This window comes from Schistocerca americana, chromosome X, assembly GCF_021461395.2.
Source record: "Schistocerca americana isolate TAMUIC-IGC-003095 chromosome X, iqSchAmer2.1, whole genome shotgun sequence".
Lineage (NCBI taxonomy): Eukaryota > Metazoa > Arthropoda > Insecta > Orthoptera > Acrididae > Schistocerca > Schistocerca americana.
Genome location: NC_060130.1, coordinates 824,224,045 through 824,243,349, shown reverse-complemented (window position 1 = coordinate 824,243,349; position 19,305 = coordinate 824,224,045). Strand labels below are relative to the sequence as shown.

The 19,305-nt window shown below is 38.5% G+C and overlaps 1 protein-coding gene across 4 annotated transcripts in view; it reads right to left on the bottom strand.

Annotated features, from left to right (window-relative positions):
* Window positions 1-19,305, bottom strand: part of LOC124556350 (sulfate transporter-like) — a 493,546-nt gene that overhangs the window by 4,117 nt on the left and 470,124 nt on the right. For all 4 annotated transcript variants that reach the window (XM_047130318.1, XM_047130320.1, XM_047130317.1 and 1 more), the window contains exons 12-13: window positions 19,000-19,155; window positions 13,647-13,773 (exon numbers count right to left, since the gene is read on the bottom strand). In XM_047130318.1, the coding sequence (XP_046986274.1) occupies window positions 13,647-13,773; window positions 19,000-19,155 (283 nt within the window). The remainder of the gene's footprint in view (window positions 1-13,646; window positions 13,774-18,999; window positions 19,156-19,305) is intronic.

Genomic DNA, 19,305 nt, shown 5'->3' with positions numbered 1-19,305 from the left:
GTCTGCTATTGTTTCTCATGTATGTAAACAATCTTCCATCTAATACATAAAAAGCAGAATTAGTCCTTTTTGCAGATGAAACTGGTATTGTAATCAATCCAAGCCAACATACAGCAACAGAAGAAATGCTGAATGGGGTTCTTAAAAGTATCACTGACTGTTTTTCTGTAAATGGTCTTATCAATTTTAAAAAGACACAATACATTCAGTTCTGTACTTATAGGAGTACTACACCAATGATAAGTGTAACACATGGTGATGAAATAATAAATAGTGTGCAAACTTCAAAATTCATAGGTGTCTATATTGATGACAATTTAAACTGGAAAAAGCACATCTTGCAACTTCTAAAACAACATAGTGCAGCCACATTTGCACGTAGAACCACTAAAAATCTTGGAGAGATACAAATCAGTAAGTTGACATATTTTGCATATTTCATTCAACAATGTTATATGGAATAATATTTTGGGGTAAGTCAGCTTTATGAAAATAAGTCTTCACTGCTCAAAAATATGCTATAAGAAGATGTGGTGCTCACCCACATTCATCCTGTAGACATATGTTTAAGGAGTTGGGCAGTCTGACTATAACGTCACAGTATATTTATTCCCTCATGAAGTTTGTTGTAAAAAATCCACTGCAGTTCAAAAGGAACAATGAAGTACATAATTACAATGCCAGAAATAAAAATTATATTCATTGCTCAACATCAAGGTTGTCTTTAGCACCAAAAGGGCTGTACAATGCTGGAACTAAAATTTTTGATCACTAATCCAGTGATACAAAATATCTGATGGACAGCAAACTAAAATTTGAAAACAAACTTAAAAAGTTTCTCCTGTTTCATAGAAGAATTTCTATTACTGTAATTTGTAAACTTTGGAGGATAGGAATTACTAATTCACATCTGTCTATTTAATAATAATAATAATAATAATAATAATAATAAAATAGTAAATGATCAACATGTAGGCATATTTATGAAATAATTTCTAATGTGGAGTGACTTATTCCACATCATTATGATTTACTGTGGATATAATCTATGGAACAGGAAAGTAACTAACTAACTAATCTTGGCCTCCACTATTACAACTGGAAGGGTTGTAACGTTTTTTGCTAATGAATCTTTGCAATGTCATCCAGCTACACTATGAACAAACTGCCTTCTATGCTCATAGGCCGAATTTTGGATGGATGCTTCAACAACTTGGTGATCAGATTAGTAATGTGATATTCATATGCCAGACATTGTTGCAGTGTTGAAACACAGCCAGTTGGAAATACAGTATTCCATTCATCCAGCTGAACATACAGTTAGCTTAGTTGCAGGCACTATAGTTTCATATTGGGAACTGGTCACTACAGTGAAAATCATTATCAAATCCTCACAGAGCATTTTTCACAACAGCAGGTGATTTGCTGAGAACACCTCATTCCTCTGTGAGAATGATGCTCTCTGTAACATGATACTAAGAGTGTATGGGGCAGTTGTCTGACATTCTCAGATAGTCATGCAATGACAGGTAAAAAAATCACAATATTATTCAGTGTCATGTACATCCTTACAACAGCTGCTTTTGGTCTGGTTGCAAGTGTGACCTCTTGATAAGTGGTACATGTTATTAACAAGCACTCCTATCCTACCTCTCTCCTGTCATCAAGAGCATCCATTCTGCACAGATTGACTTCTTAGTATAGGTGCAACAGTATTTGTAAAATTTCTTTTCTGACAACAGAAGCATAAAGATCTTCTCTTTGTAGAGTGCTTTAATTATTCTACACTTCCCACACTCATTTGCATTCCATTCATCTTCATCATCATGTTTTAGCAATGGGTGCAAAATGTGGAAAGGGTAAGCTTCATTTCAAGACCATTCTCAGTTGATGGAGTATTTGGAAGCCTGCACTTAAACTGTGTTCCTTTTTTGGGAAAATGGGGTGGGGCTGGAGATGGAGAAACATTGCTTATGTCTGATGGGGCTCCTGTCCAGAAACTTGTTTAGTTGCCTTTGCCTTTGCCTTTGGTTTGGTTTAATTGGTGGTGATCAATGAAATTCATAGCTGGTGTCTACAAGCATTACTTGGCAGGCACTGATGGTATCTGCTTAATAATCACATTTTCTCTGTGTTCTACTAAGCAGCTTTGCAACAATCTTCAGAGCTAAAGCAAATAATACTGCAAACACTGAGGGATGCATTGCTTTAAATGCCTTGCTTGCTATTTCATAATATGTTCATTTAGTAATGTTGTTTCTGAAAGAACTTCTTGGGAAAGAACACAGTACTTACACAACATCTGATAAATGTCTCGCAACCTGCAGGGGAAGAATATGATCATCTTGACATGTGGATCAGGTGAGAACACATTGCTTTGCCTCCATAAGCAAATATAGTGTGACCAAACATTTGACACTTCCAGTGCCTCATGGATTCAGAATATGGGATAGCACCTCTAGACGAATGAAAGCATCTTCACTACAGTCAAACAACATCTGAGTGTCAAATGCGAGAACCGAGCGCAGGATTAGCCGAGCGGTCTAAGGCGCTGCACTCACGGACTGTGCGCCTGGTCCCGGCGGAGGTTCGTCCTCCCTCAGGCATGGGGTGTGTGTGTGTGTGTGTGTGTGTGTGTGTGTGTGTGTGTGTGTGTGTGTGTGTGTGTGTTTGTCCTTAGGATAATTTAGGTTAAGTAGTGTGTAAGCTTAGGGACTGATGACCTTAGCAGTTAAGTCCCATAAGATTTCATAAATATTTTTTTTTGAACTGAAGTCACTACTTTCTCCAACTCTCCATTTACAGTTTTCACAATGTCCAAAACTACTAACATGGCAAGAGGCAATCCATGACAGCTGCCAGTGCTGTTTCCAGCTTTCAACCACAAAATGTTAAGGACTGCTCCAACAGTGACTGAAGGCCAGTGGAAAGACTGGAAACACTGAAGCATTAGTGTACAGAAAAGAAAAAACTGTATTACATAGTTGGCTGTGGCAGATACACAAAGCAGATGCACCAAATCCACTTTGTCTCTCAGGATCTTGTAACACATTATGAAAGATACCCAGGCCTCCTCCAGTTGTAGTATGGTGGTGTGTACTAGTTCTTTGCAAGTTACAACTCTCTTGTTAAAATAAGGGTACAGTGCAATTCTACTATGACAGTCTGTTGCAATACACTTGTTCCACCTAAATAGATTTCTATTTCAAGATCAGCACATTTCTTGCAGGCCCCACTAGATCTTAATGAATTCAAAATGGGGATACTATTGACAGTTATCACTATCATCTGTTTCATCTCAACAGCCCACATCTCACCTTTCTTCATTTTCATCTTATTCGTGACTTCCCCCATCCTAACACTCACACCAGCCTCCTAGGGATTTTTATCATCCTTGTCATTCATGTGGTTAAACCAATATCCTTATTCTTTGAAATACATATTCCACCATAGAAGCCGATAGTGGTGACAGAAGCAAATAAAATCTGTTCCCAGCTCAGGTACACCAGGTTATCACACATGAACATAGCCTACACTAGACCATCTAAGTGGTATGTGGAACAGTCACCACATGTTGCAAACATTATCCCACTGCAAAATCTTGAAACAGACATGAATACTGATTGTGTTGGTACGTCCATTAGGTATACAACAGTCATCTAATCCACTTACTCTTTAAAACAAAATCTATTTTTATCACTAATAATTACTGGTGGGTGCTCCGAGTGAATATCTTATTTTTTATTCTGTAGCTGAGTTCATTGAACTAAGAAAAGATTATGTAAGGAATGAAGAAATGGTGCAGAGGAACCCACAAATGTTATTTCCACTGTTGACATAATGAGAAACAATCCTTTGAAATGTTTCCACAGTGAATAACAACTGGATAACATGTGAAACACAACAAGGTTCATCCATGACAATCATCTCACAGTGGCGGGCCTAATAAACTAGATTATACAGTTTATTGCTATATTGTGTATTTATTGGAAATGTGAGAATGGGAAAATTACTCTTAAAATCTCACATACATGTCTGATTCTGCCATGTGTGCTGTCACCTGTTGCATTAATAGATAGAACCATGGACTCATTTATGTCTTCATACTGTGACACTGTAAATTCATTGGACATGTTGTTAGTCATCCTTTCACATTTCACTTACGTTAAGACAAGCAGTAATTGTTTAAAATTGTGAATCTGTTGAAAATCAATGTAGATATGTATGATATGTCTGCACTGTTGCCAACATGCAGAGTGGTTTTCATGATTGTTAATTAAAAACATGTTTACTTTCTAGCTTTCAACATTTCAAAATAATTTCTTCATCACAATTTTGTCTTTAGAGTTGTCCACTGTTTACTTCAATCCACCTAGTCCCCAAAATGCCAATAGAAAGAAGGGGGAAGGGGCATATTACATGTTTGTTGATTAGTTTGCTTGCTGTCTGAAGGAGAGACAGTGCAGAAGTGCAACAAATAATCATCCTTCTTAAAATACCTACATGGTTTAGAACAAAATATGGAAACACCATGAGAAATTCATGCTTTACCATAGATTCAGATGCTAGCCAAGTCTCTACATTGTGCTGTTGTATGTGATGGCATCAGTACAGTGTCATCAATACATTGCAAGTGATAGTTGTGGTCAAAACAGTGTTCTGTGTAGCTGGTGAATTCAAATGTGGGCAGGTTGTTAGTGCTTTCGTAACCAAGGTGGCCAGAGTGTTTGGTGTTTCAAGAGGTGCCATACTACAGTTTTATACTGCATACAAGAAAGGTAAAAAAAAACATCATCTGCTAAGTCACAATGAAAATGAAAGTGTGTGTTGTATTATTGTTATTGATGGTCAATGAAGAGGATTGTGACAAAAAATAAGATGAGGACAGCTGCAAAAGTCACTGCAGAATTGCCAATCATACTTGCAAATCCTGACAGCACCAAATCAACATTTAGGGAATACTACGAACAAACGGAGGGAGTCGCCATGGGTAGCCCACTCTCACCGGTGGTAGCGAATTTGTACATGGAGAACTTCAAGGAGGAAGCCCTGTCGTCATCCGTATGGAAACCTACTTGCTTTTTCCGTTACGTTGACGACACGTTCGTCATCTGGCCACATGGTATGGATAAACTCCTTGACTTCCTTACACATCTAAACTCCATACACCCCAACATCAAATTCACTATGGAGACTGAAACGGAGGGTAAATTACCTTTCCTTGACGTCTTGGTCAAGAGAAGGGCTGACGGCACCCTAGGTCATGGGGTGTATCGGAAGGCTACGCACACTGATCTGTATTTGCATGCAGAGAGCTGCCACCACCCTTCACAGAGGAATGGGGTACTTAAAACTCTAGTACATAGGGCGCGCACTATCTCTGACGCAGAGAGTCTACCCCAGGAATTGGAACATCTGAGAACTGTATTTCGAAAAAATGGGTACTCAGAGTGGCAGATTCAACATGCTCTTCGCCCAACCACTGCAGCACAACCTGTTGAGATGGATGAAGTCACGAGGGAGGAGGTAGGCACTGCATTTATTCCATACACAGGCGCACTCTCGGGAAAAATCGCCCGCATTCTGAAGAAACACCGGGTCGGAACTGTGTTTTGTCCTCCAAATAAAACTCGTGCACTGGTGGGGAGCGCCAAAGATGACCTCGGTTTGAGGAAGGCCGGCGTGTACCAGATTCCGTGTCAATGTGGCAAGTCGTATATTGGTCAGACGATGCGTACCGTCGAGGATCGATGCCGTGAACACCAGAGGCACACTCGACTGATGTATCCGAGCAAGTCGGCGGTCGCTGAACATTGTTTGTCGGAAAATCACGCCATGGAGTATGACCGCACGAGGATTCTGGTACAGACGTCGAGATACTGGGACAGCGTTGTTAGAGAGGCCATCGAAATTCGCACCAATGACGACCTCATAAACCGTGACTGTGGCTATAATCTTAGCAAGGCTTGGGAACCAGCGATCGGGTTAATCAAGAGTAAATCGAGCAGACGTATAGTTGTGACGACCACGGCGGACAGAGCCATCACACCGACGTCATCTCAGACGCCGTCGCAATCTGTTCCACCGCACGACCGTGGCGCTGGGCGCGGACGGCGGAGGGAGCGCGCCGCGGGCGGAGGGTATTTAAATCGGCCGCCGCCGCGACCGAACCCGGTTCCCTCTGAGCAGCCATAGCGTACGGATCTCCGTGCCGGCACATTCACAGGAGCTCAGTCCGTCAGTTCACCTGATGATGGCGACATGTTTGATCGCCGAAATATTGTGCCCGTTGGACACTATAGACCGGCAGCATACCCGTGGATATTTTGATTATCAAATACGCCGGGAGAAACTCAAGAATCACAACATTTAGGGAGTTTCACAAGCAGAGGACTGCTGGCCAATCTGGAATTCCAGAGGCACTCATCAGTGATACAAATGCCCATAACAGGAAAATGTGGTTCCAAAGCCATAAAACCCAGACTAGGCACCAATCGAAGGAAGTCATTTGGTCATATGAGTCTTGATCTACACTGTTACCAACATTTGTCCAAGTTTACGTCCCAAGAATGAAATGGAAATGTGACGGAGATTTGGTAATAATTTTGGCAGCCATATTGTGGTATCACATGGGATGCATGGTTAGTCTCATGGTTGCATTATTGCCAAGGATTATGTGACAATTTTGGCTGATCAGGTCCATCCTATGGTACAATGTTTATTCCCCAATGGTGATGCAGTATTCTAAGATGACACACAGCTTGCATCATCCAGGACTGCTTTTGTGATAATGAGGATGAACTTAAGCATCTCTCCTGGCCACCACAGTCAACACATCTCAATATTACTGAGCCCTTGTAGTCTACTTTTAGAAAAAGTACCTGAACTTGGCATTTTTTGGAGGAATAATGGTATACGATTTCCCTGAAAAATATACAGGACCTGTATCTACCCATTCTGAGATAACTAGAAGCTGTTCTGAATGCCAATGTGTTTTCCACTTTGTATTAGGCATGGTAGGGCCTAATATTTTGTGTTTTTGGTGTTTCGATATTTTTGTCTACCCCTGTATCAACTATTTTCATATACATATAATTCATAGTATTTATATTTATGCTATTTCATTATCTAGCATTATAACACAAGAAAACCTTCAATCCAGGCATACAACATTAGACAAATGTTGAAGTATTGGTAAGAGTCAAAAGACTCTGCAAAAAGAACTGTATTTACTCTGGCTAAAAAATTGATTAAATTATATAGATTATATTAGATTAGATTAGATTAGATTAGATTAATACTAGTTCCATGGATCATGAATACGATATTTCGTAATGATGTGGAACGAGTCGAATTTTCCAATACATGACATAATTAGGTTAATTTAACAACATACTTAAGTTAATATAACAACTTTATTTTTTTGTGTTTTTTGTTTTTCTTTATTTTTTATTTTTATTTTTTTTTATTTTTTTAATATTTTTTCTTTTTTTTTCTTAATTTATATCTAAAAATTCCTCTATGGAGTAGGAGGAGTTGTCATTCAGAAATTCTTTTAATTTCTTCTTAAATACTTGTTGGTTATCTGTCAGACTTTTGATACTATTTGGTAAGTGACCGAAGACTTTAGTGCCAGTATAATTCACCCCTTTCTGTGCCAAAGTTAGATTTAATCTTGAATAGTGAAGATCATCCTTTCTCCTAGTATTGTAGTTATGCACACTGCTATTACATTTGAATTTGGTTGTTAATAACAAATTTCATAAGAGAGTATATATACTGAGAAGCTACTGTGAATATCCCAAGACCCTTAAATAAATGTCTGCAGGATGATCTTGGGTGGACTCCAGCTATTATTCTGATTACACGCTTTTGTGCAATAAATACTTTATTCCTCAGTGATGAATTACCCCAAAATATGATGTCATATGAAAGCAATGAGTGAAAATAGGCGTAGTAAGCTAATTTACTAAGATGTTTATCACCAAAATTTGCAATGACCCTTATTGCATAAGTAGCTGAACTCAAACGTTTCAGCAGATCATCAATGTGTTTCTTCCAATTTAATCTCTCATCAATGGACACACCTAAAAATTTGGAATATTCTACCATAGCTATATGCTTCTGATTAAGGTCTATTTTTATTAATGGCGTCATACCATTCACTGTATGGAACTGTATGTACTGTGTCTTATCAAAATTCAGTGAGAGGCAGTTTACAAGGAACCACTTAGTAATTTTCTGAAAGACAGTATTGACAATTTCATCAGTTAATTCTTGTTTGTCAGGTGTGATTACTATACTTGTATCATCAGTAAAGAGAACTAACTTTGCCTCTTCATGAATATAGAATGGCAAGTCATTAATATACAATAAGAACAACAAAGGACCCAAGACTGACCCTTGTGGAACCCCATTCTTGATAGTTCCCCAGTTTGAGGAATGTGCTGATCTTTGCATGTTACGAGAACTACTTATTTCAACTTTCTGCACTCTTCCAGTTAGGTACGAATTAAACCATTTGTGCACTGTCCCACTCATGCCACAATACTTGAGCTTGTCTAGCAGAATTTCATGATTTACACAATCAAAAGCCTTTGAGAGATCACAAAAAATCCCAATGGGTGGTGTTCAGTTATTCAGATCATTCAAAATTTGACTGGTGAAAGCATATATTGCATTTTCTGTTGAAAAACCTTTCTGGAAACCAAACTGGCATTTTGTTAGTACTTCATTTTTACAGATATGTGAAGCTACTCTTGAATACATTACTTTCTCAAAAATTTTGGATAAAGCTGTTAGCACGGAGATTGGATGGTAATTGTTGACATCAGATCTATACCCCTTTTTATGCAAAGGTATAACAATAGCATATTTCAGTCTATCAGGGAAAATGCCCTGTTCCAGAGAGCTATTACACAGGTGGCTGAGAATCTTACTTATCTGTTGAGAACAAGCTTTTAGTATTTTGCTGGAAATGCCATCAATTCCATGTGAGTTCTTGCATTTAAGCAAGTTTATTATTTTCCTAATTTCAGAGGGAGAAGTGGGTGAGATTTCAATTGTATCAAATTAACAGCCTAGCATCTTCTAATGAACACCTGAATCCTACTATATCCACAACATTTAGAAAATGATTATTAAAAATATTTTCAACTTCTGACTTTTTGTTCGTAAAGTTTTCATTCAATTTGATGGTAATATTGTCTTCCTCTGCTCTTGGTTGACCTGTTTCTCTTTTAATAATATTCCAAATTGTTTTAATTTTATTATCAGAGTTGCTGATTTCAGACATGATACACATACTCCTGGATTTTTTAATAACTTTTCTTAATATAACACAGTAGTTTTTATAATTTTTGATAGTTTCTGGGTCACTACTCTTTCTTGCTGTCAGATACATTTCCCTTTTCCGGTTACAAGATATTTTTATACCCTTAGTAAGCCATGTTTTGTTACAAGGTTTCTTATGAGTATATTTAACTATTTTCTTGGGGAAGCAGTTTTCAAATGCATTTACAAAAATGTCATGAAATAAATTATATTTTAAATTGGCATCAGGTTCATGGTACACCTCATCCCAGTCTAACTGCTGTAGGCTTTCCCTGAAATTTGCAATTGTTAAATCGTTGACTGAACATACTACTTTGGAGGACTGTTTAGTATTGCTGAATGGAGCTATGTCATATATTGTAACTAGCTGTGCACCATGATCAGAAAGACCATTCTCAACAGGCTGAGCATTTATCTGGTTAAACTTATCTTGGTCTATAAAGAAGTTATCTATCAGTGAGCTGCTATCCTTTACCACCCGAGTAGGAAAATCAATAACGGGTGTCAAATTGAAAGAACCGAGTAATACTTCAAGGTCATTTTTCCTATTACCCTCTTTCAGAGAATCTACATTGAAGTCCCCACATATAATAATTTGCTTCCCCCTGTCTGACAGATAGCACAACAAGGAGTCCAAATTTTTCAGAAATAGATGAAAATTTCCTGATGGGGACCTATATACAGTTACAATTATAAATGTGCCTTTATTTAATTTAAGCTCACAGGCACATGCTTCTATATGTTTCTCTACACAAAACTTTTTTGTTTCTATACTTTTTGCACAATGATAACTTTTGACATATATGGCACCTCCTCCTTTCTCTGTATTTTCTCTCATTACATGTGCAGAGAGCTTATATCCACTTACATTTACCTTATCCATATCAGTAACAATGTGATGCTCAGACAGGCATAGTATATCTATTTCATTCTCAGCTTCTAAATCTTCTAAACAAACCAGAAGCTCATCTACTTTATTCTTTAAACTCCCAATATTTTGATGAAATATACTTACATTATTTTTAATTATACTTTTATGAGAACCTTTCCTTATTCTAACATTTGCAGTACTCTCCTGTCTGAGTTTCTCATTGTACTTAGGCCTAGTTCCTATACCAGTGGTCACACGGTGTTCAGAGAGGCAGATTATGTCAACTGGGTTGGGTGACTTTAATTCGTCAATGCAATTACCTAGGACTGAGATACAACTTGGTGGAGATAAAATTTCTGGTGATTGGTGAAAATTTATAATTGATAGCTGTGATTGGTGATCCAATGTGCTAGAATTGTGCTGTTTAATTTCTTTCCTAAACTGAAGATTTGTTTCAATCCTGACCTCTCGTAGAACTTGACATCTTTCTGTCTTACCTATCCTAAAAAAGGTGCTGCTCCAACACCTGTAACCACTGGTATTTTACCATTCATGGCAGTGCCTCTCCCCCCTTAAATTTCCTGCTATTACCCCAGCCAGTTTCCCCTTCCCTTTCCTGTTGAGATGTAGGCCGTGCCTGGTATAGTCCCACCTACTGAGATAATCAACAGGAACCACACCAATATGAGCCCCCGCATCCGACCCAAGCAGCCGTTCCAACTCCAAATTAACTCTCCCAACAAAAGAGTTCAAATGAGGCCAGTCATGGCGTCTCAGGACAGATACAAATTCAACATTGGTGTGTCTCGATGCCGACGCAATCTTTACCAGGTCACACTCTATACTGTACCCAGGATCTCTGTCGATGCTGTTCCCTGGCCCTCCCACAATAACCACGGTGTCTTCCCTGGTAAATCCTTTACAGAGTGAACCTAAATCCTCTGTCACCGGATCCAGACTAGCACTTGGTTTGAAAAAATTTGTGACCTGGTATTCTAGTCCTAATTCCTCCTGCAGAAGTTGGCCTACACCTCTGGCATGAGAACTGCCTAACAACAAAACTTTCTTCCTTTTTGATGACTTTCCTACATTCTTTTTCAATTTCCTATTGAAAGTTTGTTGTGTCCTGTCTACACCTACCTCTGCTTGAGGCTCATCAGTTTCTAACTGAAGCAATAGGTCAAACTTATTTTTGACATTCACCACAAAACTGTCAGACTTAGTTCCTTCTGCTACCTGTTGCCACTTCCCACCTCTCTTTGCCCTTCTCCCTCCTTAACCTGTCCAGATCTTCCCTAGCCTGATCTGGCTCAGCCTGAAGGGCAGCAATTTTCCCCTCCTGTTCCACTATCTTCCTATCTCTGCTGCAAATCCTACATAACCACTGATGAGCCTGATCCACTTTCCCAACACCCACGCCACTGCAGTCCCCCCAGTGAAAAAAACTACTACATCCATCACACCAAACCCCGGAACTAACAATTCTACGGCAAGTCAGGCACTTCTCACTCATGGCAAAAATAATACTTTAGCTAGAATAAATCAATTAAATTACCGAAAATCAAAAAAGACGTTACAAGAATTAAGCCTATTCACAAATGTATATAAGCAAGTTTCCGATTTAAAATTCCGCTGTTTTTCTGAGATCTGTATTAAAACAATGAAGGTATACACTATTTATTATATATTTCACTCGATGGAATGAAAAAAAGGACAGTTAAACGAGATACTTTAACTTTGATTCTCCAAAAACGTTACGAGAATTAGGCCTATAAACAAATGTATATAGGCAAGTTTCTGATACAAAGTTACGCTGTTTTTCTGAAATCTGTATTAAAACAATGAAGTTATACACTATTTATGGTAGTTTACTTATTTGTTACCGAGAAACTAGTTAAATTACCGTGAAACAAGCAACAAACACGTTTACAAAATTTAAGCCTAAGCGCGACTTCGCGAAGTTACGATCTTTCGTGTTTACGCTAACATCCCCATAAAACAATTTAGTGCATGGCAAGGATGCCATCAATCAATGATGCATAGTAATGACTTTAAGATCCCTTTGCAACAGCTTAGGCAAACCTCACTGCTATTACAGGATCTGCCAGTGACATTTGGGCACACAAATTGTGATATAATCAATACAAGTTAATCCTAAGGTGTACACAGAGGAATATGCTGCTGAGGCTCACAGGAATGTTTGGGACAACATTGGTGGAGGCACTATTAGTCATATTACAAGTGTGTGCAATGAATATTAGTCAGATACAGAGGGTCTCACTAATGGCTTCACAAAGGGAACCTTCCCAAGATGAGAGAGATAATGGGTCTGGAAATAACAACCAAACAAGAATTAAAATTATGGAAAGTGCACAAGTGGCAAAGAGACTGCTACACTATCACAACAGGTCACAGAGCATATGGTAAATTTCCAAACATCAAGGAGAGGATGTTTATGAAGCATGTAAATCCATCTAGAGGCATTATTGAGTGCCTGACAGGCCATGGACCGTACCCTGAACATTTATATGGGATAAATACACATCCAACAAATATGTGTGCATGTGGTGACATTGGTACACCACATCATATTGTACTAGAATGGCCAGCCTACAAAGATTTGTGGACTCAGATAACTGACACTGGTGCACTAAGTGACGTTGTTAGAGACAAAGACAAATGGTATCAGGTGAATGAGGTAGCAAATAAGACATTTGGAAGGGAACTTAGAAAATATTTAGAGCCTAAGAGAAACACAATTTTAAGTGATAATGCTGAATTGAATACAGTGAGTGAGGATTCACAGACACCATAATTAATTTCTACACAGAGGAAGAACAGAAGTAGTGGATATGTGACCAACAAATGTGGCATCTATGGCAGAAGCAGCAAAATGAATGGGAACTTAAAGGTGACATACATGGGTCTCCCAGCAAGAGCAGACTGTGAGGGTGGTAATGTGGTGAATCTGTTAGATTTCGTTGGTTGACTCTACTGGGACTGTGGAAGATGACACTAGCTCACCTGCAGTCCTACCTCAGGGCTGATGCATAGTGGATTTGTGATTGCTTGGGGAAGGCTTGGGATTCCTGGAACTCCAAATATAGAGATTTAGCATGCTGTTCCCAGCAACTGGTGACTCAGTAGATGATTAATAATTGTAGTATCATGTTTTAAGGGTTTTGGATGTTTTCCCTTTTTATTTATTATTTTTTTAAATCTTATATTCCCTTTATCATTAATTTCAGTAATTATTAAAAATGATTAAATTACTAATCTTGATGTGAATGTTACAAGTACTTGTATACAACTTTCTGTAGCTATGAGAAAATCTGACCCGCATTAGATTCCAGGTGGTGCATGTCGAAATTGTAAGCAATAATACGATAAATAAATAAATACCAGATTGTACACACAAAGGTGATAGCGTTCCATGACTTACCTGAACAGTCTGCTATGCAAAATAAAACTGCTTTACTCTCAAGGTCTGCAAAGATTGCTAAGAGTGTTTTTGTAGATGAAGGGTCCACAAAGGTGACTGACATCATGTCAAGAATCACACAGTAAACCTACACAGAAACAAAAACAACAATTATTTTCGTTAATAGAGTAAAGAATATACAAATTTCCAGAAACTGTCATTAATAACCCTGTAAATTCTAGCCATGAGAAAATAAGAATATTACTACAGACAAATAGGGTATGTATCTTTATTTGATGTTATAAACAAATGTTAATGAAATATTAAAGAACTGATAATGGTGACAATCAGTTCATAATGAAAAAAACCATGAGTCAATAGAATGCTGAAGTGCAGAAGTGGTATGTTGTCTAATCTCTAAAAAACTTCATTACAACAATAAATCATTGTCAAACACATCAAAGAATATTATTGATCAGAACTACAAGTGCCAGTTTCAGTGCATTTCACAGAATAGGAGTAGTAAAGGTAACCACTGGTCACATCTCTCTCTCTCTCTCTCTCTCTCTCTCACGCACACACACACACTCACACTCAAACTCTTCCCCTCTCCCCATTTCCTCAGTGTTTCTCTCCTGTCCTGCAAGACATGCTGCAGTACTGAGAGACAACAGAACTGAGTGAAATTGTGATTCTTATTGCCTCCATAAATTACCTTTTGTACAACAATGTACTTGTAACATAGGACCCTTGTGTATGCGGATGCATTTAGATAATTAACATCAGCAATTAGCTTCTATAGAAACAAAAATGATAATCAATTCATTAAATATATAAACCATTGTGCACAGAAGCAAAAGCTAAATCTCCTGAAGAAAAGAAGTAACTGGTGAATACTGGAAGGAGTAGAGGTAACAACTCACCATACAGTTGAGGCATTGAGTGATCTTTTGTAAGTGCCTATTAACCACTCAACTATAGCATAAGTTGTTACCTTTATTCTTTCCATAATTTATATTCTACCAAGAACTTTCCATTATTGTGGTAAATACTGAAGAATAATAAGAAGTACTATTCTGGGATTATAAGTAAAAAAAATGTAATCTCAATAGCAGTTTATCACCTACCTGAAATGTCCAATAAAATAAAAAAATGATATTTGGCCGTGTAGTCCAGCATCAGTATGCTAATCAGGCAAAATCACCATGAGCACTGAGGCAATCATCCCACCAGCACACAAGGTTGAAGATACCCATTTGGTAAAACACCGTGTCATGCTGTGTGAAGAAGTATGTAACTGCCCACTGCGCATACTTGTTCAATAAGAACCATCACCCCTTGATGGCCTTCTTTAAGGGACTGATAATCACATGGGGAATGATCAGGATTATATGACAAGTGCTCAATCATGTCCCACTTGACCATAATGGATGAGGCTGGCCTCCCATATCAACCTGCCTGTTGTGTCTAATCATGACCAGCACAGAACTTGGCACACTATTCGCAACAGTGGTTTTTGACAGATGTGCTGCCCCATACACATTGTCCATTCTCTAGTGGATGTTGTAATGGTACTTGAATTACGTAACCATTACGGCACCTCACCTGAACCTCTCGATACCAATAATATTCTACTGTGTTTCTGTAAAGTGGTTAACATATTTCTGAGACAACATTCAGATTTGATTTCATTTGTGATGCATCAATATGTTTATATTGGAATGATATTATTCTTATGTGTATTCTTTCTTTTGTCACTATGATCTTTGACATACTTGTAACTCTGATTTTTGGGCGCGTAAGCGATTATCAGTTAGTTAGTTGTTAAGTTGTTAAAGAGTCAGACCTCGAGAAGGTGAAGTCTTGGGCATCATGTTGGAAAGATGCATATTGAAGTTGGCTTATAAAATGTGAGGAAGATGTCTTCAAGTATGTTTTGTATTGTGAAGTGATGTTTTGTGTGTTACGTGATATTGCAATAAAAGCAATTAAAAGGAAGTGTAACTTAAATTCGGAGTGCTGATTACTTTTTTTACATCACTATTATGCTAACTTTGAAAGGTTTAATCTCCATGAATGGTTTGTGAAGCGCATCTACAAAACTTTTGAATATAGCAGAATAAAACCTAGGCCTCTTTGCATCCGAGCTTGGAATCATAACCACCTAGATTTTCAACGATTGAGCCATGATTTTATGACGAGACCAGCTAGGGAAACACAAAAAGATGAGTGCCTAGTTTTTTCATTATTACATGAAATGACTATTAACTGTGCTCTAATGACACCTGCCACATAATATGACTGTTGTTGCTCGATAATGCAGTATTTAGCAGCGTGAGCAACACCACAATCGTTATTAAAATTTTGACCTTTGTTGTGGTAGGGTTGTTAGAATGTCTACCAGTGCTTGTCCTTCAGCAGCCAAGAAAAGAATTGCAGCACATTGGTCCTGTTTTGACACATTTAGTAGTAACATCACCATAGTTCCCGTACCCGCATTTACTGCATGCATGTCAGAGAGACACACATGACAAACTAATCCTTTGCCTACATGTCAGTGCTTATATACCTGCATTGGAGTCATGATACATTGAACATATGCTACAGCAGTGCCCCCAAATAGAACTTTTTGATTGCCCCTTATAGTAGGTCAGATGCTGGAAAGCAATTTGTGATTTTTATATGGAACTGCAAAACATAACAACGATGCGCTGTGTGTATGACAGTCCATATACTGCTATTATTCGCTTCTAGCTGAGGTTTCTGGGGTCACATAAGAGTGGCACTAGTAGCACCACTATGAGGATGCAATTCAGGCTTGCTTTAAATACGTGCTGTAAGGTCATGGGCATTAGTAACCTCTGAGATTGGATGTGATGAATCAGTGTTAGTCAAGAATGTCTTTAAGGTGACACAGACATCATTATCAACACCTCACTGAGTTTGAATGAAGCCATGTAATAGGGCTACAGGAAGCTTGGTGTTCCTTCTGAGGTTAATGCAGAATGACTTGGCAGAAATGTAGTCACCAAACATGACTGCTGGTAGTGGTGGTCATGAGAACGTATGGTCACAAGAAGACTGGGCTTTGGACAGCCATGTGGCACTACTGAGAGGGACGACCATCATGTTTGGTATTGGCTCTGGCCCATTGTACTGCATCTGTAGCACCAATTTAAGCAGCAGTTGACACCACAGTGGCACAACAAACTGTTACAAACTGGTTACTTGAAGGATGGTTCTGAGCCAGATGTCCCGTAGCATGCATTCCACTGACCCCAAACCCCTGCCATTTGCAACTTCAGTGGTGTCAAATGAACCTGTTGTATTTTCTGATGAAAGCTGGTTCTGCCTCAGTGCCAGTGATGGCCATGTGTTGGTTAGAAGAAGGCTGGTTGAGGACCTGCAACCAACCTGTGTGTGGGCTAGACACATGGACCTACACTGGAGTTATGGTCTGGGGTGCGATTTTGTATGACAACAGGATCACTCTCATGGTTGTCCCATGCACACTGACTGCAAATTTGTACATCTGTCTGGTAATTCAATCTATTGTGCTGCCACTCATGAACAGCATTCCACAGGGTGTTTTCCAACAGGATGATGCTTCCCACATACCGCTGTTGTAACCTAATATGCTCTACAGAGTGTTGACATGTTGCCTTGGCTTGTTCAATCACCAGATCTGTCTCCAGTCAAGCACATATGGGACATCATTGAATGACAACTCCGGCATCATCCAAAACAACCATTAACCATCCCTGTATTGACTGATGAAGTACAACAGGCATGGAACTCCATCCCACAAGCTGACATCACATCTGTGCAACACAATGCACACACATTTGCATGCTTGCATTCAACACACTGGTTGTTAACACTTTGCCGTCCACACGTCTTGTACCAATTTATTCGCTTGGCACCAGCAGTGCTAATTCAGACTACTTGTCTTGTCACCTTTCCATTGATGACAAGCTTCAAGCACATTGACTTTTGCCTGCTTTAATTTTCCGGAAGTCCTCTATTTTGCCATATTGTTCCACAAACTCGAATTTTCTTTTCAAGCAACTTCTCTGAAAGTTTTACACTGTTATAATGATTATCCATGCAGAAGGTGTCAATAGCTTCATCACTGGTTTTGCTAAAGACTGTCCAGAGCCAGACTATATCTTGAATGAGGAAATGTATCCCATAATCGAATCACACAGCATCCGAATGTGTATGCCGTATTTTGCAATTTCTGACGGATTGAAAAATTTAAAATTTAACTGTCCACGCCATGGTATCATTCCTTCATCATCTGCGATGTTTTGACTTGGACTAAAAATTTCTTTAAACTTTTTGGAAAAATAAATAATTATGAATTGCACTTTGACAAGCTGGTCAGCATTATCAGGTTTATTGTTGCTGTTGGAAAAGTGTAAAAAATTATAATATTTGTCTGAATCGGTTACGGGACATCGTTTTGCAAAATATCGGTGTGTGTATCAAAGGAATTTGTTGACCAATAATCATCGATCCTTGCTTTTTTTTACAATTCCCATAAGGATAGCAAGCCCAAATCATTTTCTAAGTTTGGGTCCTGTAACATTGACAAATTTGCCATTTTTTTAATCCAGCTCCCTTCTATTACAATTTTGACTGTAGTACTTGTTGGTTTTGTTGCTAATATATTCAAACAGATTGTTCCCAATACATAATTCTACAATATTCTTGACACTCTGTGTATCTTTGGGAAAAATGTTTGAACCTGGGGATCCTTCCGATTTATTATTGGTCCTTGGTAAATCAAAGTCTGACCACTGTGCACTCTCTTCTTTGCCTGATTCAGCCGAATCAGTTAGCAACCATAGTCTTTGCTGAATTCTTCTTGGATGTGTTTCACTATCTTCTTACGATTCTGCTTCACATTCATTTTTTTGATATCCAGTGTCTCCTTCCCCATCGACCAAGTTGTGTGGAACTTCGGACAAGACGTCTACATTCATTGTAAATAATCCTATTGTCTCTTTTGTCCGCCGTGATGCAAGGGCACAAATACTTATAAAAACAAAATTCTTGTTGATGTGTGTAACTTATTATTACCTAAACAAAACACCAACAGAATGCAAAAGATACTAAAGTGCTGTCGCCGGCCACTGTGTGATACTATGCAGATGACACCACTGTGGTGTTGCTGACCGTTTCCCCACTATATTGCACACGACACTACTGTCGTGTCATCAGATGGCATAGTGTTAATGTACTAACATTTCACATTTTCTATGGCTTATCTCTCTCTCTCTCTCTCTCTCTCTCTCTCTCTCTCACACACACACACACAAAAAAAAAAAAAAAAGATCCACTTGATCTTCAAATATATTAAATGCAGTACCTTTTCAGAATTGCTAGCCTTTTCAGAATCACCATCCTTTCCAGCTTCAGGTATAGCTCCAAGCAGCTTATAAATTTTGGAACGTACATTATCTTTATTAGCAAAATGTAAACCACCATCAATATGAATAATTTTTATTCCAGGTAGTGGCTCAGCCTGGAAAATAAATGACCGAAGTGATACATACATGCAGCATTAGTAAACCCTATGGACATTGAACTTAACTATGACTCTATTGTACAACAAAAGGTAGTAAATTATCACTGTAATCACATTTCCACGTGCAAAAATAGCAGGTGCTGGGGC